The 25,304-nt window shown below is 40.7% G+C and overlaps 1 protein-coding gene across 3 annotated transcripts in view; it reads left to right on the top strand.

Annotated features, from left to right (window-relative positions):
- The window catches only part of NSD1 (nuclear receptor binding SET domain protein 1), an 81,552-nt gene extending 57,823 nt beyond the window's left edge, over positions 1 to 23,729 (top strand). For all 3 annotated transcript variants that reach the window (XM_073651192.1, XM_073651190.1, XM_073651191.1), the window contains exons 12-23: positions 260 to 383; positions 737 to 937; positions 1,764 to 1,943; positions 2,116 to 2,272; positions 2,351 to 2,556; positions 2,641 to 2,753; positions 5,116 to 5,385; positions 5,980 to 6,096; positions 15,181 to 15,322; positions 17,485 to 17,591; positions 18,658 to 18,847; positions 20,055 to 23,729. In XM_073651192.1, the coding sequence (XP_073507293.1) occupies positions 260 to 383; positions 737 to 937; positions 1,764 to 1,943; positions 2,116 to 2,272; positions 2,351 to 2,556; positions 2,641 to 2,753; positions 5,116 to 5,385; positions 5,980 to 6,096; positions 15,181 to 15,322; positions 17,485 to 17,591; positions 18,658 to 18,847; positions 20,055 to 21,451 (3,204 nt within the window). In that variant the 3' untranslated portion in view covers positions 21,452 to 23,729. The remainder of the gene's footprint in view (positions 1 to 259; positions 384 to 736; positions 938 to 1,763; positions 1,944 to 2,115; positions 2,273 to 2,350; positions 2,557 to 2,640; positions 2,754 to 5,115; positions 5,386 to 5,979; positions 6,097 to 15,180; positions 15,323 to 17,484; positions 17,592 to 18,657; positions 18,848 to 20,054) is intronic.
- Positions 23,730 to 25,304: the final 1,575 nt, after the last annotated feature.

Raw genomic sequence — 25,304 nt, 5'->3', positions numbered from 1 at the left:
TTATACTGCCGTGTGGCTTCCTAAACCCTGGTCTTCCGCATAAAGGAGCAGCGGCACAGCTAGTTTTAGCGCTGCTCTCATGCAGATTCTCCATGCCTCCCAGACACGTATTCTCTTGGTCTGGGGTCGGCCCCCACCATTTTGTTGGGGTGTAATGATAGTAAATTAGTGAAGTACTGTACGGCTGGAGAGCTCTGTGTATTCTGAATATCTTGCCTCATGCAGTGTTATTAGGGAAGCTCCCTTTTCTTTTCTGCAGGTGTGCGAGAAGCCAGGAGAGCTGCTGCTGTGTGAAGCCCAGTGCTGTGGAGCATTTCACTTGCAGTGCCTTGGTCTGAGTGACATGCCTCGGGGAAAGTTCATCTGCTGTGAGTGTTCTTCAGGTAAGTGTCAAACTTAACAGATTTTAGTTTCATAAATTAAAAATATGAATAGTGTTATTTGGAGGAAGTGTTTAGTCTAAATTAGCCTGTGGGTTGCCTTTCACAATCAACATTGCAGTTTTGCAAGCGTCCTTTTCCGAACCTGTGGCTTTTTAGGCTGAGCTGTCAAACTCTCTCCCAACACCTGAGTAACAAGCCTAATCCTATACTCCATGAAGGGTTATGCAGCTCTAACGGTCATTGTTTCAAAGACAGACTTTATGTGCACGAGAACTTTTTTTTTTTGTCTTCATTTTTTTTCTCCTGTAATATCTTGAATTAAAATATATTTTTGAAAATTGTAATCTTTTAAGGTGTCCATACCTGTTTTGTATGCAAGACCTCAGATGAAGGGGTAAAACGCTGCTCACTTCCCCTGTGTGGAAAGTACTACCATGAAGATTGTGCTTTTAATTACCTACCTACCATTCAACTAAATAGAGGTTTTCGCTGTTCTTTACATATCTGCAATACTTGTCATGTCAACAATCCCAACAACCCATCTGCATCCAAAGGTGAGCTGTCTGATATGTTGGTGGAAATGACTGGGTAAGGCCCCCATCACGTCTGTGTTTGTAGTACTTGTTGTATCCGCTCTTTTCACAGATGCCACACGTGCCCATTCTAATCTATGGTGCTGTAAACCATATGGAGACATGTCTGTTTTTTACCAACAGCACGGATAACGAGGACCAATTGAAGTCTATGGGTCTGTGTAAAACATGTACAGCACACGGATGGCATCTGTGTGCTGTACGCGTTTAACATTGCAAAGTCAAGAAAAAGTTTTGAAATTGATTTTTCTTAAACCATACTGGGGAAAAACTGGTGACACCGGTACTGTTTGTACCGGTATTATATGGACATTTGAAGGGAGCCTAAGATAAATAACATGTATTTTATGTCTTGCACATTTCTAAAAAAAAAAGTCAACAAGTTAGTTCCAAGACACAAAGCAAAGTTGATTGACTAGCATATAATCAACTGATGCTTTTAATAATTTTTTTCATATCCTTTATTTTACTTGCCTATATAGCACTGTTAATTTTACAATGCTTTACGAACCTATTCACTATCCCCATTGGGTTCATAATCTAAATCCCTTATTACTACACAAGCTAGAGGAGAACATATAAACTCCACGTAGATGTTGTCTTAATAAGATTCCTGTTCTATGATTCTTAGTTTAAAAGTACGGATATTACCTTTTATAAAGCAACTTGAGGGGCTGAACTAAACATGTACTAAACATTAAACGGTGCTGTGGCATACAAAGCATTAACCTATTTTAGGAGCTATTACTGCATTGCTTAAATCTCCTTTTCCTTTATTGGGGCTCAGGTCGCTTGATGAGATGTGTTCGATGTCCAGTTGCCTATCACGCCAACGATTTCTGTATGGCAGCAGGAACAGTAGCCTTGGCTTCTAATAGTATTATTTGCCCGAGCCACTTTACTCCTCGTAGAGGTTGTAAGAACCACGAGCATGTTAATGTCAGCTGGTGCTTTGTGTGCTCGGAAGGTGAGTTTATCTTGGATTTTCCCATTCACTACTGTTTCCACTAGGGTTACAATAGTTTGCGTGTTTTTGTTCAGTTAGATGGCTTGGTGGATAATTTGTGTGAGAATGTTTGAAGTCTTTGCATTATTTTATAGTATAGTGCAATATATTAAATATACTTTCTTTGTGTCAGGTGGAAGTCTTCTTTGTTGTGAGTCCTGTCCAGCTGCTTTTCACCGTGAATGTCTTAATATTGACATGCCAGAGGGTAGCTGGTTCTGCAATGACTGTAAAGCTGGCAAAAAGCCTCATTATAAAGAAATAGTATGGGTTAAAGTCGGGAGATACAGGTAATAGACTGCTTTCTATCTCAACCTGTCCATCTTTCCTTATAATAGTTAAAAAAGCATTTTGTATACTTTATTCAGGTGGTGGCCTGCTGAGGTTTGTCAACCTAAGACCATTCCAACAAATATCCAGAAGATGAAACATGACATTGGAGAGTTTCCAGTCTTGTTTTTTGGTTCTAAGGACTACTTATGGACTCACCAGGCCAGAGTATTTCCTTACATGGAAGGAGATGCTCTTAACAAAGATAAGATGAGCAAGGGAGTAGATGCTGTATACAAGAAAGGTATAATGAAAAAGGTCAACTTTTTTTTTGCTTTTGAGAGCATTTCTGAATGATTTTGCATTTAGTCATATTACTTTCTTGTAGGACTGATGGAAGCTGCAGAAAGATTTGAAGAGTTAAGAGCACAAAAGGAAATGAGGCAATTACAAGAAGAGAAAAAAAATGATAAAAAACCACCTCCTTATAAGCACATTAAAGTGAGTAGCTCAGTTTTATCCCATTACTTCCCTTCTCTTCCTTACACCCTTATCTCAGTCATGTCATGTCTACAATCCCCTTTACGACCTTGGACGTATAGGTATGTCCAAGGTCGTCTCCTTACATTTAATGCGGGCTACAGCGCTGAGCCCGCATTTTTCCCTGCACATGACAGCTGATTTGATCAGCTGGCGTGTGCCTATAACACCACGACGAACCATCCGCGGCATGTTAAATGCTGCTGTCAATCTCTGACAGCGGCACTTAACTTAAGAGAACCCAAAGTGTGTCATAAGACATGCCCATCGGCGCCCCTGTCATGTGATCGCAGGGCACTGATGGGTTGTCATGACAGCCAGGGATCTGTAGAAGACCCCCGTGCCGGTCATTGTAAATCTCCTATGAATGCCGGCCTTAGGAGATCATGATTTATGCTACACATAGCTGGGCGGCAGCTCTGCTATGTGTAGCATAGACGATCACATCTTCGTCTCCTAAGGGGACTATTGAAGCAAGTAAAAGAAAAAATGTTTAAATATAAAAAAACATAAGTTCAAATCACCCCCCTTTTTGCTCCATTCAAAATAAAATATAAAAAAAATACACACATTTGATACCGCTGTATTCAGAAATGTCTAATCTATCAAAATAAATTAATCCGATGGGCAAACAGTGTAACGAGAAATAAATCAAAATGCCAGAACTAAGTTGTTTTTCGTCTCTGCAACTTCAAAATATCATATCTACCCCAAAATGGCATCAATATAAACATCAGCTCGGTGCACAACAAATAAGCCCTTACCCAGCCCCGGATCCTGAAAAATGGAGACGTTACTGGTCTCAAAAAATGGCAATCTTTTTTTTTTTTTTTTTTTTTTTTCCTTACAAACTGGATATTTTTTTCACCACTTAAGTACAAAAGAACCTATAAATGTTTGGTATCTGCGTACTCGTACTGACCTTGAAAATCACATTGGAACGGTTTTCAGTATTTAGTGAACATGGTAAACAAAAACAGTTGAAGATTTGCACTTTTTTTTGCAATTTCACCGCACTTGGAATTTTGTTCCCTGTTTTCCAGTACACTATAAAATCAATGGTGTCTTTCAAAAAAACAACTCTTCCAGCAAAAAAAAACAGCCCTCATATGGCTATATTGATGGAAAAATAAAAGTTATGGCTCTGAGAAAGGGGCAAAAAAAGTAAATTGCGAGGTGGTGAAGAGGTCAATGCCTCAGTCCTATGAGAGACCCATGAACATTTTGTTCTACGATTAATGAAACTGTAATTCATAACTTTGCACCCCCCTGATGACGCCTGTAATGGCGAAACAACGATATTGTGGAAAAGTGCACTTGTTTGTTGATAGCTTTTAGTAATTACTAACCTGCATTGTTGCTCAATAAAGTAAGTGTTTTTATTATATTTTGTCTAATAGGGGTCATAACCCCAAGGGTTTTAGGCAGCGCTATATGTACAACTGTGTGATAGCTATAATATAACATGCTAACATCCATCATGCCTGATCTCATGCTAATACTCTTTGTAGATTAGAGCAAACTATCATCATGAGCTCTTTAATACTTTGAATGCTGTGAGGTGCCCAGGGCTGCTGTTTAGTAAATCTGTTAGACCCTGCATTTGCAAGTGACAGCAACTGCACAAGTTTTTGCCATTATTTCCAAGTCTGCACCACTTCTCCTTTGAATTTGCATTCATGTATCGAGGGGTTCAAAGTTGGATACCGAGACTTTGCGTCCATCATTCCATTCTGATGTTTAGAGAATGGAAAAGGACAGTTCTGCTTTAGAGTACTGTCTGACCCACAAATACTGTCCCCTACTTTTTACATTTGATTTGAGGACATGATGGGTCGATCATGGCCTTATTTAAAATAAGGTTGAAAGTGGCAAGTTTTGGCTCTTATTTTATTTTGGCTGCTCTCCTGCGTATTTCATATTGTTTTGTTTTTTTTTGTTTTGTTTTTTTTTAATATCCAACATACAGATAAAGCGATATGGGCATTTTTATTTAGTGCTGCTTTTTATGATCTCTATCAATGGGGCATTGCAAGCCTAAAGACATGCAGCTAGAGAATTCTGCGAGCCACTCCCACTCGGTAATGACCATAAAATTAGTACTAAATAAAATCTCTAGAACCATATGGGAGAATTAGAAGAAAAAATTATTTAGAGGAATAGCAGACATAAAATCAGAAAATGGCCATTTTTGACCCGGTCCTCTTTACTATGGAAAATGTATGTATTGCTATATTCTCGGAGCATATAATACCTGCATGAATTCAACCCATTTCAGTACTGTAACTTGTGTATGGCATAATTACTGCACTTTTGTTGGCAGGTGAACAAACCCGTTGGGAAAGTTCAGATCTTAACTGCTGATTTGTCAGAAATTCCTCGCTGTAACTGCAAGGCCTCAGATGATAACCCTTGTGGCCAGGATTCTGAATGCATTAATCGTATGCTGCTGTATGAGTGCCATCCTTCTGTGTGCCCAGCGGGTGAAACCTGCCAGAATCAGGCTTTCTCTCAGCGTGAATATCCAGACGTGGAAATTTTCCGAACTCTAAGCAGAGGTTGGGGGCTACGTAGTAAGAGTGATATTAAAAAAGTGAGTTTCCCTAGTTGACTTTCTTTATCACAGTTTGTTTGCCCTCATTAACCGTCATTTAATTTTTAATTTCATTTTTCTTTATCAATAGTAAACGTGTAAATAAGAAACTTTGTAATGTGTTATCAGCGAAATTCACTTATTTCTCCCACTGAACTGATCATTTTCCTATGCTCAAAACTCTCAATCCACGGGTAAAAGGTCTTCTTTGAGTACTGTGTTTACCATTACTGAGATAAATGACAGTTTGTGCTCATAAAGTTCTATGGATAATGCCAATCTGCCTCTAGCTCCTTCCTCCTCTTCATCCCTTCTCCTCTATAGTTATAAAAGCACAAACTGTCATCTCTTACCTCCATAATGGAAAACTGAAAATCTGTCTTCACTGAATACAGATTTTACTCGCAAATTAAGAAATTTGAGACTGATGAGTTTAGGAGGAGAAAGAAGCAGATTTCTCTAATTTAGTTTTATTTTTGCATGTACTAGATTTTAGGAAATAAAAAACAACGGTTACGCTTTAATTGTATAAAAGGTGTTATTTCTTCCTGCTTTTCATCTGTTCTTTTATTCTATTCTGTACTCCTTTTATAGGGTGAATTTGTTAATGAGTATGTGGGAGAAATGATTGATGAAGAAGAGTGTCGTGCTCGTATTCGCTATGCACAGGAGCATGATATCACAAACTTCTACATGCTTACTCTTGATAAGGTAATAGTTTTACTGTTACATAGTGAGGCAATGCACTACTATTTGAAACTTCATTTGAATGTGATATCCGGGCATAAGGTATTGATAGTGTTAAGGGACATTCACATTTATATGTGGATAGCATGAGGTCTAATTAAGGCCTAAGAACTGTCCTGTAACAGTGATTGTTGACCCAAATTGTAGTTATACCTTTAGCCCTTACTGCAAATGGAACACGCATGTGTAGAGCGGACTCAGGAGCTGGATCCACTCCACATGCAGCAGATGTCAACTGTGTTATACAGCTGGCATTTGCCCCTAGCTGCATCCATTTGCTGCTGCTTTAAAGCGCACCTGTCAAATGTAAAATGATACCTTTGATGATGAAATCCGTCCAGTGGTTCTTTTATGATCTATTTTCAGTTCTGCCTTAATGATATGCTCGTGCTCTGTGGCGGGACTTTAGGGAGGGGCTGTAACTGGTGCTCTCAATGTTTGACTGTCTCTGGCATGGTACCATGCATGCGCGGGCTTCGGCGGCCATTTTGGGGAATGTAAATTTCAGACTAGCAGAGAAATTACAAAGACAGTATTTAAAATAGTAGGCAGGTCACTGAAAGCACAGTGAAGCTAGAGATAGAAATACATAATGAGAGCACCAGTTACAGCCCCTCCTTAAAGTCCCGGCCCAGAGCATGAGCATCTCATTATGGCAGAACTGAAAATAAGATTATAAAAAAAAAACACTGGACGGATTTCATCAACAAAGGTATCATTTTACTCAGTTACACTGTCAGGTGGGCGCAGTTAATGTGGTTTACTAAGCACAATCCTGCTGACAGATGCGCTTTAAAGGAGGATATATAGGACTTAATTTTTTTTTTTTTTAAATGTGACCCCCTCCTGCCAGAGATTCCACTGCTCCCTGTCACCAGAACAGTGGTTTCTCTTCCTGTTAACAGGGCAGGACTACTGGCATCATGCTGATTGACAGCCGGCTTTCCCCAATTAGGCAGTGAAGAGACAACTGTCAATCTACATGACTTTAGTAGTCCCGCCTTGTCAGCAGGAAAAAAAATCTGCCGACGTGACATCAGCAGAAGTCTGTGACCAACGGTGTTGGTGGAGAACAGCACTAGGCACAACAGGCAGGTAGGTAGCAACTACATGCCTATTAGTGCTTAGGCACACTTTTTTTTGTTTGTTTGTTTGTTTTATAGTCCCGGATATTTCCTTTAACCATTTACCATCACTGACAGCAGCTTGTAAATGCTGTGATTGACAATGCATGTGTGGACAGACTTCTATTGACTCCATTCGGAGTGATCATGGGGTTGCTATGGTTTACCATGGCAGTTAGGGGCCTGGTGAAGGCTCCATTATATGCCATTTTGGTACTTTTGTGAAACCCAGCCCACCCTGTATATTGCGATATACAGTAGTAGTATTGCATTGTCTATAGAACATGTAATCAAAGGATCACTGGTACAAGTCCCTGAAGTGACAATGAAAACAAAATATAAAATTCCAATCAGTCTTGTTTCTAATTTAAAATTAAAATAAACATCTCATAGTTGCATGTGTAAAAGTCTTATTTATTAGAATCTAACATTTAAAACATTCTGTACAATGTAAATGTATTTGCTAGTTCTATTTATGTCTGATGTCTTGTCAGATGGACACAGTTTTTTGTTATACAATGGTCTTTTGCAGAGATTACCTTTTATTTGATCATTTTATGGTTCAATAAATTTTAACCCATATGGTATAAGTTGTAAAAAGATCATGCGAAACACCAGAATTGCAGGTTTTTTTCAGTCAATGTTCCTCCAAAAGAAAACCCAAACCTAAAAGCATCCAAAACATACGTACCTCAAGAGTCAGGGAAAGAGAGTCCAGCTCACCCGCATGCACTTTTTGAACATCCGGAGCAAAGGAAGCACCCGTGCCTTGGTCATGGATAATTGCAAAGAAAGAAAAATCCAGCTCCACGAAAATACAAAACTCCTCTTTATTGCTGTGAATAGAAATAGAATTCACACCAATAGAAAAGAGTTTTGTATTTTTGTGGAGCCGGATTTTTCTTTACCCCAAAAGAGTTTCAATAAAAACACCAGTTCACAATGCGAAAAGAAAAAAATTACCCAGCTCCATTGCATTCCTTCACAGCTTAACCTTATTTGGAATTTTTGGCCCATTTTTCAGTACATTTACCGCTTCATGACGATAGACGTATCCATACGTCCTGGTCAGATAGGGGTTCCCAACCTTTGACGTATGGGTATGTGATGGCAATCATGCCTTCACAGAAACTATTCCGGCGCAATCGCCGTCAGGAGCTTGGCATACGTGACCCGAGAGAGAGACCCAGCTGTCACTGCCAGGAGCTGTGCTCACACCGCCCTCAACTGTTTGACCCCCTAAATGCCACAATTCATATCAATCACTGCATTTGGCCCCTCTTACATCAATTTATTCGCTCTGCATTCGGAGGATGCAGATAGCAGGGGCGACAGATGTTTGATGGGCGGGGGACGCCGCTGTGTGGCCCATGGGCCACTGTTTCAGCCCTTCAGCTGTCTCGGGCCGCACTTTTTTCAGGTCTGGTCTAAGATGCTTCTATCAGTGTAGGGGTATGTGCACACGGTGCGGATTTGCTGCAGTTTTGACGCTGCAGAATTTCTGCAGCATTTCCGCACATAATATGCAAATTAGGTTACTTGCTGTTTTTGGAGCGGTTTTTACATGCGGTTTTGCCGCATGCTTTTTTTGATAATAAACACTTCGGCCAGCATAATAGAGATCACGAGTATGGAGTGCGGAAGAGCCACAGCTCGCACCCCATAGTCGCACGAAAAAACTGCCTACTCAAAATCGGTGTGAAGACACAAGAGAAAACTGAGTGTACGGCATATAGAAAAAACTTTATTAGTAAAAATACATAATGTTACATGTATAATAAATAAATACAGATGGGGAGACGATACAGAACCACAAGAGCACGTAGCAAATATCCACAGCTAACAATGTAGCAGGATAGTGTGAAGAGGGGAAGAGGAAAGAGCGACCCAAAGTAACATGTACTAGTTGATGACAAAAATGGGAGAGGTGTATATATAGAAGGATAACAATACTTCAAATAATAGATACATGTCACAGTTTTCCCATAATGGGGCAAGAGTAGGTATAATCCATAATATAAAATACACTCACCAATATAATCACCAAAGGACGCTCAAGGGGGGGGGGCGCAAGGAGACAAGGCAGGAACAGACCAGTGTGGGACCTGCAGGCCTCGACGCGCGTTTCGCAAATTCGCTTTGTCGTCGAGGCCTGCAGGTCCCACACTGGTCTGTTCCTGCCTTGTCCCCTTGCGCCCCCCCCCCCCTTGAGCGTCCTTTGGTGATTATATTGGTGAGTGTATTTTATATTATGGATTATACCTACTCTTGCCCCATCATGGGAAAACTGTGACATGTATCTATTATTTGAAGTATTGTTATCCTTCTATATATACCTCTCCCATTTTTGTCATCAACTAGTACATGTTACTTTGGGTCGCTCTTTCCTCTTCCCCTCTTCACACTATCCTGCTACATTGTTAGCTGTGGATATTTGCTACGTGCTCTTGTGGTTCTGTATCGTCTCCCCATCTGTATTTTTTTATTATACATGTAACATTATGTATTTTTACTAATAAAGTTTTTTCTATATGCCGTACACTCAGTTTTCTCTTGTGTCTTCACATGCTTTTTTTGATGCAGTTTTTATGCATGTGTTTTTCATGTTGAAATTAGAGAATAGTTTTTTTTAAACTTTATTGATCACCATGTAGCGTTTTTGTGTCTGTTTCCGCTGCGGAAACGCACACAAAACACACATGCAGTTTTTAGGCAAGTTTATTTTCCTCATCTAATTCAGGACTATGGGGAAAATCCGCATGCGTTTCCGCAAGAGAAATAGACATGCTGCGGATCTGAAAAACTCACCTCATGTCAGTTTCCGCAGGTGCACAAAAATGCATAGTTTGTATGGGATTTCTAGAAATCCCATCCACTATCATGTAACATCTGACCACTGCGGTTTTGACGCAGCATAAAAGTGCAGCGTCAAAACCGCAGCAAATCCGCACCATGTGCACATACCCTAAGGGCTTTTTCTGCAAGAAAAAACAGACCAGTGCAATCCGATAAAAAATCAGATTGCACTCTGACTAATGTTCTATGAATTTTTTTTTCTATTTTTATTTTTTTTCAGATCAGGCTGAGAAACAAATTGCAGCATACTGCAATTGTCCTAGTGCAAGGGAAATAAAATCACATGGCACTCTTACAATGCTAGTGCCATTTTTTTATGCACCCATCTCCTTGAAAACCCGATATTTCATCTGCCGCATACTGTAAAATCACAGCGTGACAAGGCAGAATAGATATATATACATACAATACATATGAAGATGTCATTGACATATATAATTAGTACAGTGCATGCGTAGCTTACTGTGCATGTATTTAATAAATTAATGCAAATTTTCTCTTCAGGGAGGAAGAGAACTAGAACGCTAGTGCCACCTAAAGGAAGTAGCAATCTTAAAAGCCAATATCTACTTTCTAACGAGCCTTGACGCATGATTTGGGATAAAAGTCAGAACCAGAATCTCAATTTGCAGATACTGTGTTTCGGGGTACTGCCCCTCATCAGTGCAAAGTGTAAGATCTGGTTTGGCTGGGTGAGAGGCATCTGACCGGTAGTAAATTAATACATTTCTGAAAAAAATGGCATAGGATCCCCTGAAATTTTATTTACCAGCTGAGGTAAAGCGGGCAGCTGGGGTTCTTATGTTTATAGCCGGAGAAGGGGTTAATAACCATGGAGCTTCCCAGGCTATTAATATCACCTCACAGCTGTATACTTGGCCTTTACTAGTTGTTAAAATGGGAGACCACGAAAAAAAAGAAAAATGTGGGGTCCCCCTATAATTGATAGCCAGCAAAGGCTAGGCAGACAGCTGCGGGCTGATATTAATAGGCTAGGAAGGGGCCATGGATATTGGCCCCCTCCTAGACTAAGAACATCGGCTCTCAGCAGCCCCAGAAAAGGCGCATCCATGAGATGCACCAATTCTGGTGCTTAGTCTCCGCCCTTCCCACTTGCCCTGGTGCATTGGCAAGTGGGGTAATAGGGCTAGGGTTGATGTCTGCTTTGTATTGGCCGTCTTATAGACTCCTCTCCATTACTAACCCCACAGCTTTTACCTCACTTGCCAACGCACCAGGGTAAGCGGGAAGAGCGGAGGCTAAGCACCAGATAAATGTGCTATCGCAGTAATCGTACTAATCCGAAGAATAAAGTGGTCAGATCACCTTTACCATACAGTGTACAGAATAAAAAAATACATTTCTTGAATTTGCCGGTTTTTGTTCATTCTGCCTCCCAAAAACTGGAATAGAAAGCGATCAAAAAATGTTATGTGCCCCAAAATGGTACCAATAAAAACGTCAACTCGTCCCATAAAAACCAAGCCCTCACATGACTCTGTTGTCAGATGTGTAGAAAAATTATAGCGCTCAAAATATGGCCATGCAAAAACTTTTTTGCAAAAAAAAGCGTGTTTTAATGTGTGATAGCAGCCAAACATAAACCCTTTAAACACCAAAGTGAACACCATGAAAAAGTGGTCTCTTTATTATGTGATCAAAAAGTCATATGTAAATAAAAATGGTAAACGTCATCTCATCCTGCAAAAAATCAAGCCACCACTCAGCACTGTAAGCAGAAAAGTAAAACACTTAGGCTATATGAGCACGTTGAGTATTTGGTTGCAGACATTTCTGCAAGGTTTCTGCATCTCTTGGCTGCAAAAATACTGTGGAAAAAATGCACGTTTTTGGAGCTACATAAAAATATTTGAAAAAAAGAAACATGGGACATCGCTTTAACCCTTGGATTACCGTCGGACCTGGGGTGAGTATATTGGTTAATTGATTAAAAAATGTTTGTATTTCAAATAAAGTGTTTTATTCTCTGTGTGTGTGTTTGTTTGTGTTTTTAACACTTACAGGTATAGTAATGAGGGTGTCTGGTTGACATCTCCATCACTATACCTTGGGCTTGGTGTCAGCGACACCTAATACCATTCAAATATGAAATGTCATTTCTGCAGCAGCTGAGGGTTGCTATTTTTAGCCTAGGAAGGGGCCATTAGGCCAACATGTTCCCTGGCTATTAACAGCTCATAGCGGTTTGGTTAGCCTTTAAGCTACTTCACCACAATCAGCAACCAGCAACGCTTTGGACGCATCTTATTTTCGCTGCGTCCAAAACGCTGCATTCTAATGCCACACTTGTTTTTTCGGTACATGCGGATCGAACGCATATGATGACATATCAATCGACCCCAATCTGCAGCGGAGACTTTTTTTTTTTTTTTTAAATCGTATCATCTTTGAGGGTTTTCTGACATACAGTGCCCTCAAAGTCTCTTCAAAGCTAAAATAGGTCTTGTACAGATTCACTGTCAGGTAGGCAGTAAAGTAGTGTTCACACAGGCACTGTATTTTTGTATTAAAACAATGTGACACTTATTTTTCACTGGTTGCAGAGTATCAAACCACAAACATTAAGCCCTAGCCTTGTCCAGACGCTAAGTAAACACAGAACCTGACTACTCATACACTGCTGAGCTAGTCCCAATCCCTTCAAACATGACAGCTATTGTCCGTAGCAACCAGTTTATATTTGCAGTTTAGTGCACACGGCCTGTATAGACTCTTCTTAGGCCAGGGCCCCACTATCAGTATTTTGTCACTATTCGGTCAGTATTTTTTCTCAGGAGTGAGTGATAAATGCCGAATTGGTGCACTTGTTTCTATCGTGCCTTTTCTCTGATTGTTCCTCACCTTGTTTTGGCTCCCACTCCTGAGAAAAAATACTGACCAAATACTTATAGTGGGGCCGTGGCCTTAGAGAGAGAGTCTGGCTTTTCACTTGGACACCGTTCAGTCACCTGGCATTCCTGAGGTCCATCGGCAAGATGAGTGACAGTGGTGCAGGCAGGGTAGGCGAAGTAGCAGTAGTGCCGGTCTACGCTGCAGTCCATCAGCTTCGAGCTCAAGGGACAGTTGGCTGATCTATCACCGGGGCACTGCACCTCCAACAGCCAATGCTGCGAGATATACCCCTTGAACTCTGCTCTGACCCCTCCTGGGTCTTTGTGCGCCCCTCAGACGTGGCCTTGGGCCCTTCTTTTGGGTTTCCCAGAAATGTCACCTCAGGCTTCCTTGAATGCTCAAGGCGTTCTCCATGGCCAAGTATCTTTCCCTGAGGCTCACAAGGTCTTCTACATTCTGGATATCTCCTTGAGCAACCCAGCTTTTCACTGATTTCAGTAGTGAGTGGATAAATCTGTCCACTACCACTCTTTCCACCATCTGTGCTAGAGAGAAGGTCTCATATTTGCACCAGGTGTAACAGGTCGAACATCTGGGACTGGGGAGGTTTGTCCCTTGGTATCGCCAGATGTGCACCCGTTATGCTCTGACTTTCAGGGTGATGCCAAAAGGTGCCATAATCTCTGCCTTCAGCTTGTTGTACTCCTTGGCATCCTGCAGAACAAGGTCGTAGTATGCTTTCTGCGGTTCCCTAGTAAGGTTAATCCAAGTTTAGGTTATGTGCCCACGATGCAGAAATGCTCCGGATTTTTTCCTGAGCGTTTCTGTATCTCCCTGGCAGAAAGAAAAACGCATGCGGATTGTACATGCGGATTGTACATGCGTTTTTCTTGCCAGGGACAAGCGGAAGTGAAGCGGTTTTAGCATGCGATTTCGCATGCGGGTTGTCAAGCGCTTTCCAAGAGATTTTAGCATCACTTGGAAAGTGCTTGATAACTTGGTCACATTATATAAATCCATGCAACCGGCATGGATATTATATAGGTCGCATGACCCGTCACATGACTAAATGACGTCATGGCAGGTCCTTTTAGACCATCGCGAGCTGCCAGGACGCATTATTTGTTTTTGTTTTTTGTTTTTTTTTTACATGTACTATGGTGCCCGGGTCTGGAGGAGAGTCTCCTCTTCTCCAAACCCGGGTACCATCCGCACATTGAATCGCTTAATATCCGCATGTGCACATGTAGTGATGCGGATATTATGCGATTCAGTACAAGTCAATGGCGGTGAAAACGACGCGATTACAAAAAATAATTGATAGTGCTGCGTTTTTTTCCGCAATGATAATCCGCAGCGGAAATTTCCGCAGCATGTGCACAGAACATGCGGATTATCATTGGGGAACATGGCAGGCCTTCTACCAGCGGAATTGCCGCTGCGGAAACGCTTAAAAAAAAAAAAAAAAAACGCATAGTGGGCACACAGCCTTAGACTTGAAGCTTTAGGAAAACCTGCTAGGGTAATATTTAGTGAGAATTTACTTGAAACCATTTGTATTAAAGGGGTTTTCCCACAGAACATACCACAGCTCCTGGGCAGGGGAGGAAGCAAAAGACAATACAGACATTACAGCAGAGGATTCCTTTTGTGAGGTAAAATATTTCACTGACTGTTTTTAAACAATATTTTGCCTCACAAAATGAATCCTCTGTGATCTCCTGCTGTAATGTCTGTATATTCATTTGCTTCCTCCCCTGCCCAGGAGATGTGGTATGTGCCGTACACGGTCAGACACCGACAATGATTAAAATGAACTTTTGTTTGTGGGAAAACCCCTTTAAGCTTTGATCTATGGCTCACTGCAGGCTATTGTGAGACCTCCAGGTGCTATTGCAACCACTGACTCCCTGGGAAGCCAATGGAGTGACGGAGTGATCTCCCTCTGTCAGCCTTTACACACAGTGGTTGCTATTGACTACTTTATGTGAGGAGTGAATTGAGCTGCTGCGAACACTGACAGCGCTCATATTCACTCTGCTATATCTTTGCTGTCAGACAATGGGAGCCCCATGATCATGATTCATGGGTGAATTAATGCTTTTTTTTTTTTTTTTTTTTTTTTACATCTGTGATGTGACAGTTTTTTTGTGGTGCAATCTCTCTCGTCTGAGAAACTAGTTTCCTAATACCTGAGCTCCTATCTTCTTTATAGGATCGTGTGATTGATGCTGGGCCAAAGGGAAATTTTGCACGCTTTATGAACCACTGCTGCCAGCCAAACTGCGAGACTCAGAAATGGACTGTGAACGGTGACACCCGAGTGGGTCTTTTTGCCTTGTTTGATATTAAATCTGGTAAGAAAAACAAATTATTACAATTTGCCCATTTTTCTTGTTCATTTTTTGTGTTCGGTTTTACCGACAAAATATTAATATAGATATGAGACCACAGTATTTAAAATGTTGTACATACTGTGTGTGCCTACAGTGATTTTAAAATTTGCAGGTACTATTAGTAAGGCATCCAGTAACATAGTTGGTAAATGCAGCTACTGAGTTTGAAAATTTCATGTTTAACCGCTTTACGACCTTGGATGTATGAGTACGTCCAAGGTCTCATCTCCTCTATGACGCGGGCTCCAGTGATGAGCCTGCACCTTTCCGATCTGATCAGCTGTCATGTGCCCTTAACAGCCGGGGGTGGAATTGCGATCCACCCATGGGTGTTAACATGTTTAACATTCACGCGCCGGAAACTCATCATAAGACCCACCCATTGGCATGCCCGTCACATGATTGCAGGTTGCCGATGGGTTAGCATGACAACCCGGGGTAGGAGACCCCTTATGGTTGTCATAGTCCATCTGCAGTGGGCGCTGCCCAGTGGTTGGCGCTCATAGCAGATGAGCACCTTGGTTACACATATCATGGATTAAGTCTTGCTATGTGTAACACAGGTGATCAGAAGATCGCAGCTTCTAGTCTCCCATGGAGACTATTGAAGCAAGTGAAAAGTAAAAATAAAAAAAATAAAAATGTAAGTTTAAATCACCCACATTTTCATACATTTCATACGCACATTTGGTATCTCCACTTTCAGAAACGCCTGATCAATATAAAAAAAATGAATCCGATCGGTAAACAATATAACGCCAGAATTGCGGGGGTTTTTTGGTAGCTATAACATTGCATTAAAATGCAATAACAGGCGATCAAAACATTGTATCTACACCAAAATGGTATCAATAAAAACGTCCACTCAACGCACACAAAATAAGCCCTCACCGAGCCCCAGATCATGAAAAAATGGAGACGCTATGTATGGGCCTCTGAAAATGGCACCGTGTTTTGTTTTTTTTAAACAAACTTTGGATTATTTTTTCACCACTTAAATAAACCAGAACCTATACATGTTTGGTATCTACAAACTCGTACTGCCCTGGAGAATCATAATGGCAGGTCAGTTTTATCATTTAGTGAACATGGTAAAAAAAAAAAAAATAGAAATTGGAGAATTGCAGTTTTTTTGCACTTAGATTTTTTTTCCCGTTTACCAGTACACTATATAAAATCAATGGTGTCGTTCAAAAGTACAACTCGTCCTGCAAAAAATAAGGCCTCACATAGCCATATTGACGGAAAAATAAAAAAGTTATGGCTCTGGGAAGAAGGGGAGCAAAAAACGAAAATGGAAAAACACAAGGTGGTAAAGGGGTTAGAGAAGCACAACCATCAACGTTTTTATCCTCTTACTATATTGCAGTCATCATATTATATGGCACTGTGTACTTACAATTTCTCATTTTGCCTTCCTACCCAGTTAATCTCTTTTCTCTGTTCTATGTAGAAATAGCAAGTCTCTCTTCCCTGCATTTATCATTCCCCTCTTCAACTCCTGACCAAGCATCTCCCTACTCCCCCTGCCAGGGACTTTTGCAGTGATTTTGGAGTTGTGCAGGGAAAAATGACCTCCTGTTTCTATATAGAGTTTAGGATTTAGCTTCTCTGTTTTTATTCACATGATGTCATAGACCTAATGGAAAGTAGAAGAATTAGCTGAGTAGAAAGACAAAATGAGCAATTGTGAGTACACAGTGGTATATACTATGATTGCAATATGTTAAGAGGATACATATTTTAATGGGAAGAGTGCTTTTTTTTAAAGGGAAACGGTCATCTGATTCATGCTGTTTGAACCAGACCGCTTGAATCTGAGTCTGGCTGCGTTATTGTAGTTGTGTATGTTTTTGCTGGGGCGTTTCAGATAAAACCTAGCTTGAAAAGCTAACCAGGGACTGTGTCTCGGCAGACTGTGCAGCAGGTTTCAGAGTAAAGCTTTCCCGGATGCACAAGCATTGCCAGGCTTGGTTCGGGCAGCGTGAATCACATAACCTATTGCCATTTCATTTTACAATAATCCCCCCTGCCCCCCCCCCATCCCCCCTGCCCCCCCCCGATACGAAACAAAAGAAAAAAAATGTTGTTAATGTTTATTTGTTGCCATTTAACGTTTTCAGGAACAGAATTAACTTTCAATTACAACCTGGAATGTCTTGGAAATGGGAAGACTGTGTGTAAATGTGGTGCTCCAAACTGCAGTGGTTTCCTTGGCGTTAGGCCTAAGGTATGTATTGTAAAATGAAAACGTAAGCCTTTGCGCACTTTCTCTCTGTAGGTAGTGCAGACATTTGTATTCCGCTACAATAATAATAATTTTTATTTTTATAGCGCCAACATATTCCTCAGCACTTTACAGTTTTAGGGGGGGGGGGGGCTTGAACAGACAAAAATACATTACAGAATAAGTATAACTCAGATGTTAATAGGAGTGAAGGCCCTGCTCGCACTGTGGAGCTTGTCTAAACTTTCTTCTTGAATAAAAGTTTTACATTGTTTTGTTTTTTTTTTTAAATAATTTCCTTGTCGCTTGTTTACAGGTACAATATATTGTGATAAATTCAATACTTCTGTATTGAAGATATATATTCTATGATGACCTGTCCTACTCCTAAGTGTACAAAGATGATGGACACAAGGCCTTTTGTAGGCCCCTGACTGCCATGACAAACACGCTGTGCCTCGCTGGTGTTCTTGAACCAACACAATTCTCGAACCACTAAAATGCCAAAAACCACATCTAAGCCTTGGTTCATCCATGCGCACTGTTTTAGATCAATGTTTCCAGAATACAAGAGTAACATTAATCACGATAGGGGAGAAAAAAAAAGTTCTGTATTATGCTCTTTTCTTCTGTTCTGAAAACTAAACAAAACTTGGACTGACACCATACCCGTTAATAGGGCTTTTCTGTTTCCATTTGCTCCAGTTGTAAAATTTTTCCTTTTTGGAAATGAATTCTGTGTCTGTTCCTAAAATGGAACAGACAAATGAAATTAATGAATACAGGGGTGAATCTGGCCTAAGGGGTTAAGTGAAGTGATCAGAGGTAGCTCTGATCACTGTGGCTGCTCAGTGAGTGTCAGCTATGTTACGCAGCCAACACCTACCTCGATGCAGCAAACTGCATGCATCAGGACCTGGCATTTACTGTATATGCAAATCCCATGTTGAGAATGTGTTGCGCTGTGTCATTATGAAGTTAAACACGCTGAATCTCACCAATTTTGTTGTCATTGTGTTATGTTTGATATAAAACATAAATGACTAATTTTGTCTGATTTCACTCCAAGAACCAGCCGACTGCTTCTGAGGATAGGACCAGGAGAAAGTATGTAAAGCGCAAAAAAACTGAGATGGTTAAAGAGCATGAAGATGAGTGTTTTAGTTGTGGAGATGGAGGACAGCTTGTATCTTGCAAAAAACCAGGCTGCCCAAAAGTATACCATGCAGACTGCTTAAGTTTAACTCGTAGACCTGCAGGTAAATAGATATTATTTTGTAAGATCATTAAAATTTTCTTCTGTCCATTTTAGATAGTGTATCTCTAATGACTTGAACAGATCTGTTCTTTTCAGTGTTGGACTCCCTCACTTAGTTTAAAGGGGTTATCCAAGATTGGAATGAAGTCTGCAGTCGCTCTGTGTAACTGCAGACATTTGAATCTTCACGGCGTCTGCACTGCACGGTGTGAGGATTTTCCAGTGCTGGCGATTTGCATAGAAGCAGTCACATACCTACTAGACATGCTTAACCTTGCTCAATTCACCTGTATTGAGTGAGGCCGCGCACATTAACTTGGAATGTGGCCAGAAGTATGCCGATCGCATACGTGCGGTTACGTGACCTCCTGCTCTCTGAGCTGGCATCGGAGAATCCTGACAGCGTGTGATGTGAGCGCTATGAGGAGTCAAAGTCTGCAGTCTTTTTCACAGATCGTGATATTGTTTATATTTTTTTTCCCCACAACTACAAAAATTGGGCTTTCTTTAATCAGTGAAATTTTGTGATTTCTTTTGTTTTCCTTGGGTCTTTCCAATTGACTGCACCTTGTTTTCAGGTTGAGCCGCAAAAACAATGCTCGTCCTTGCATCCTATTACTAAGATTGAAATTATGCACGTGTGACTTTTACTCTGCCACGAAAGAAAACACAGAGGGTGAACCATAGAGAAGATTACTTTCATATTAAAAAGTTGCACTAAGTTTCAGATTGCAATCATCATTTGTCATTAATTTTAGACTTCTTGATGTGCAGTTTAGTTTCAGACTCTGTGGGTGTGGGGTGTGCTCCTCCCAGTGATACATGCTGGATGTAAGGGGTGTGTACAGTTTGCTGTCTTCACTGTATCGGCACAGCTTTATTCCTGGAAGGATTCCTCTTTAGTTATTGAAGGATCATGATTCCTATAGCCTGCGTGAGCTTCCCTGATACCCTGTATGCTACTCCTCTGCCATGCTTTCTAATATTCTGTATAGAAACTTCTCCCCCTCTCTACTGGGATCTCTAATGCAAATAGAGGTCAGAGCTAAGAGCAGAGCTATGATGGTTTTGTAGACCCCTACTGAATAAGAGGACATTTGAGGAAAAAAAATTATATCTTTTTTTTTTGTTGATGGGTATCTACAAATAAATGTTTTGACCCTTTTTGGGGTAGTGTCTTAATATAAATTCTTCTGTTCTGATTGTAGGCAAGTGGGAATGTCCATGGCATCAGTGTGACGTATGTAGCAAGGAGGCAGCTTCATTCTGTGAAATGTGTCCTAGTTCATTCTGCAAGCTGCACCGTGAGGGCATGCTCTTCATCTCCAAGCTAGACGGTCGTCTATCCTGTACTGAGCATGACCCATGTGGACCACACCCATTGGAGCCAGGGGAAATTCGAGAAAGTGAATCGTCCTCGCCAGAAAATGTGTCTTCTGGGCTACCTAAACCTAAAAAGGACACCGCCAAGGAGAAATCTTCAAGTAATAAGCATAATTCAGCAGTAACAAAAGTATTGATGGCCCCCTCAGTGACTAGTACCTCAGAATCTGGAAATGTTTTGCTGACTCTTGAGGAAAATTCCCTGCCGCCTCCTAATGTCTTGGTAGGCTCCTCTGAGAAGACGTCTTTGTCAGCTGGCAAATTACTCTTGACACCTGGTAGCCAGAAACCGCCTGTGGGTGGTAAATTATTTCTTGCATCGTCTGCACAGAAACAGTTACCCACAGGGAAAGTACTCTTGGCCTCTTTAGGAAAGAAATCATTATCTCCTGGTAAGGTTTTGTTAGCTTCGATAGGTAAAAAAAATCTACCTGCCGGGAAGGTACTATTGACTTCTGTTAGTAATAGCTCTAATTCATCTGTTAGTAGAGTGTTGCTATCTTCTAAAGGGAAACAGCCTGTATCAACTGGGAAGGTTTTATTGACAACCGCTGGAAAATATCCAATAGAGTCAGGAAAGGTCGTCCTGACAACTGCTGCTGTAAAACGACAGACCGCTGAAGAAAAACTTGCTGATGAAGACACAGATTTGAAAGAGAAACTTGATTCTGTTAATACTTGCCTGGATGAAATAGAAACGGTCAGTGCTGTTCATCCTGTAAAGAGACCTCTGCCTGGTTCAGAAGACAAACGTGAGCCTTCTTTACGGGGGCGATTGACCCGAGGCACTACTGAACAAAAGCTTAATGACTTGCATAGAGTAAGCATTCTCCAATATGAGCATCTAGAACGTCCTAAAAGTCTGCGCTCAGACCCAGTAGAGCAGTCGAAAAGATCACTCAACCATACCTGTGCAGATGAGCCAACCAGCCCTAAACTAACTTGTTCTATGGCAGTAGAAAAGGAGAAAACAATTACTCAATCAACTTTGGATGAGTCTGCTGACTCGGTGCAGATCCTAGACCCTGCGATAGACGACCAAACAAATGATGAGAAAACGTCCAACAATCCACCAGGAGAACATTCAGATGGCCTAGTAGAAAACACATCTCTTGGTGTTCAGCAGGAGCAGTCTGAGAACTTTGCTACTGATTGTCAGCCGAAAACTGTATCTAGCCCTTGTCCAGGACCTTCTGTGTGTATATTACCAGACAAGGAATGAATCCTAGAACTAATGCAATGGACAGATAAAAATGGACGGTTGTGACTGACTGCGAAATCCCACGCTCTGGCTGTCATGTATACACACAAACAACAATTGCAGCGTAATTAATGTGTAGACATTCGACAAGCAGGCTGCTGTATTTAGTTTTTGCTTTTTAATTGTTGGCTTCTTGCAGTTAGAGAATTCCCAATCATGTCACTGATGAACAGCTTACGTCTTGTAATGCATCAGTGGGTTTTATGTCTAGTAAATAATCAGGTCAATCGCTTTTCTTTGAAAGAGGCTGTGTTCTGTAAGAGCAATAAGGCACTTCTATCAATGTGGCAAGTTTGCAAATAATGTTATGGGCCTTAATGGCAGGGAAAAGAAAGAGGTGCCTTATTACATTGAGTTGTATTTTTAACTGTTGATATCCAGAAACCTATAAATGCCAATGGACCTCAGAAGGGTTGTTTGTGTGTGTTTTGGGTTAAGAGTATCTGTTCTGGTCAAATTAAGATCTGTTACTGCATGTGTGAGGGTTCTTCCTATGACACAGAGTACAGTGTGTGGCCACAAAACCTCAAGAATTTCGTTACTCATGCCGAAATATAACTACCATTGTAGACTATTATGGCATGTGTTGTAGGATGTTACTGCAGTATTAAATCATTAATGTGAATCCTTCTATATAACCATGCAGATTACATCTTCTATTAACCATCAAACCTGAAATAAGGCTGTTTAATTAAGTCTAAGGAGTATTGTGGTGCTAGTACAGCCCCATAATAGCAATGTTGCAAGAAGAGCTATATTGTTCAGTTGGTACTACTGCATTAATGTTTGTCTTAAAGATACCATCAGAATGTTGGCAAAGGATGATGTAGTAATAATGAAGATTAAGGCACAATATGAAGGTGAGGTTTGTTATAAAATTTTATCTTAAAGGGAATCTCAGTAGGATCCTAAGCATTCTACATCATGGGCATGCAATATCTGTGATCTGGTGTCTTATTCCAGAGAGATCCACATTTTCTTATATGTAAATGACCTGTTGAGATTTATGGGTTAGACACTGATCTCCCTAAGAATCTGCTTCCATAGCTTAATAAAAGGAGGCGTTACCAGTATGAGGCATGTAATAACTGACACTTTGCTCTCATCGCATTCAGCCCTGCAGTGAGATCAGAACTAACACAGTACAGCAGAGCTGAACCTTGTCTCATTTAAAAGCATTTGCTGTAGCACTCTTCCTCTGATACTGCTGTCAGTTCTGCTGCAGAGCTGTGCCTGATTATAACTAACACAGTACAGCTGAGTTGAAACTTGTCTTATTACAATCACAAGCACGTTTATAGTTGTCTTTTCACAGTGCTGTCAGCTCTACTGTACTTCCCTCACACACACACACTTGACTGCCTGTGAGTTGGAAGTTGAAGCACTGAGATGACTGCGATTACAAATGATTGTAATGAGTCATTACAGGTCTCACACTCCTAATGCCCCTTTCATTTAAAATAAGCTCTGAAGGCAGATTCTTTTGAAGATCTGCGTCCACCACATAGATCTTAACTAATAACTTGCCCATAACTAATAAGTGGATTTCTCTGGAATAAGACATCAGATTGCAGATATCATTGTTTTCGGCTTCCTATCACCTGCATGCCCATATAGTCTGCTTAGCAGGGTTGATCCTACTGACAGATTCCCTTTAAATCACCATCTTGAGCCCATTATATTACTTATGGAATGGAACCTGAATTGTAGTAATCGTTTAGGCCTGTGTTTGAATTGAATGCAGTTTGTGTATAGGCATATTTTACGAAATGGACGCGAACAGGAGATTCTTATCCATGTAGTAGAGATCATGAAAATTGTTGAGAAATGCTAATCAAGCAACAAAGATGGCAGACGATATAGCAACTGGATTTCATTTTTAGTCACGGACCAACATTGGTCATTTCAATCCCCTGCACACCACACTAAACCTTCTCTGCACATGAAACTTACACCTGCCTCCATTGAATCTGAGCAATCTTACTGTGGGGATTTTGGTGCTATGGGCAGCTGTGCATAATGTTTTACTGTATGTTGTTTTTTTTTATAAATATGTATAACTTTAGTTGTAAACCTTGGTGTTGGTGTCTTTACCAGTGCCTCTATGACATGAATATTCACTTTTACATTTCTGTTTTCCTCCAGTCCTGTGAACATTTGTAAATTTTCCTTCAATGGTTTGGTTTAGTGTGCCGAATATTTTTTTTTTTTTAATAAACTAGACCATTATGATTTTAAACCATTGTAAATGTATGGATGTATAATTATGGTGGGGGTTTTTGTACTTTTTTTTTTTATAATATCTATTCTTGCGTCGACAAAACAAAATCCTTTTTTTTTTTTTTTTTCTCTTATCCCGTTAACCTGTCATGCCAGTGCCACAGCAAGGCTCCAAGATGAACTGTAACCAATGGATGAAGATCCATGCCATCCTATACAGTGTTGGCACCCTTGAAATTGTTCCTGAAAATGAAGTATTTCTCCCTGACAATTAATGCAATTACACATATTTTGTTATACATATGTTTATTTCCTTTGTGTGTATTGAAACAACACAAAACAGAGAAAAAATGCAAATTCTACATACTTTCACACAAAACACCCAAAATAGGCTGGTCAAAATTGTTGGTACTCTCAGCTTAATATTTGGTTGCACACCCTTTGGAATAAATAACTGCAATCAATCTCTTCTTACACCTCTCAACTGGAATTTTACACCACTCTTCTTTTGCAAACTGCTCCAGGTCTCTCATATTTGAAGGGTACCTTCTCTCTACAGGTGTTCAGTGGGATTTAGATCCGGACCCATTGCTGGCCACTTAAAAAAGCACCCAGAAATGGATTGAAACAAAGCGCTGGAGAGTTCTGAAGTATGTTTGGGGTCATTGTCCTGCTGGAAGACCCATGATCTATGATGCAAACCCATATTTTTGACACTGAGCACTACATTGCGACCCAAAATCCTTTGGTAATCTTCAGATTTTATGATGACTTGCACACAGTTAAGGCACCCAGTGCCAGAGGCCGCAGAACAGCCCCAAAACATCTTTGAACCTCCACCATATTTGACTGTAGGCACTATGTTCTTTTATTTGTAGGTCTCATTCCGTTTTCAGTAAACAGAATGATGTGCTTTACTAAAAGCTCTGTCTTGGTATCATCTGTTCACAAGGTGCTTTTCCAGAAGGATTTTGGCTTGCGTACATTTTGGCAAACTGCAGTCTAGCTTTTTTTTTTTTACTGTCAGCAGTGGGGTCCTTCTGGGTCTCCTGCCATAGCGTTTCTTTAATGCAAATGCCGACTGATAGTTTGCACTGACTCTGATGCACCCTGAGCCTGCAGGACAGCTTGAATTTCTTTGGACCTTAACTGGGGCGGCTTATCCACCATCCGGATTATCCTGCGTTGCAACAGTTCTTCAATTTTTCTCTGCCGTCCACGTCCAGGGTGATTAGCTACAATGGGTGATAAACTTCTTGATTTATGTTGTGCACCGTGGATAAAGGAACATCACGATCTCTGTACATGGACTTGTAAACTTGAGATTGTTGATATTGTTCAACAATTTTGGTTCTCAAGTCCTCAGACAGTTCTCTTCTCTTTCTGTTCTCCATGCTTAATGTGGCACACACAATGCAAAGACTTTGTCAATTTCTCCCCTTTTTATCTGGTTTGAGGTGTGATTTTCATTTTGCTCACACCTGTTACTTGAAACAGGTGAATATGAACGTACATCACATACTTGAAACAGTTATTTACTAACAATTTTGGAAAATTTTCAGGCCCATTTTGGAGATCATGTGTGAAATTATGT

The sequence above is a fragment of the Phyllobates terribilis genome, unplaced genomic scaffold, assembly GCF_046119375.1.
Source record: "Phyllobates terribilis strain yellow unplaced genomic scaffold, ASM4611937v1 Scaffold_11__3_contigs__length_659146591, whole genome shotgun sequence".
In the NCBI taxonomy this organism is placed as follows: Eukaryota; Metazoa; Chordata; class Amphibia; order Anura; family Dendrobatidae; genus Phyllobates; species Phyllobates terribilis.
Note: the sequence above shows the minus strand (reverse complement) of the source record. Positions and strands in the feature narration are given on the sequence as shown.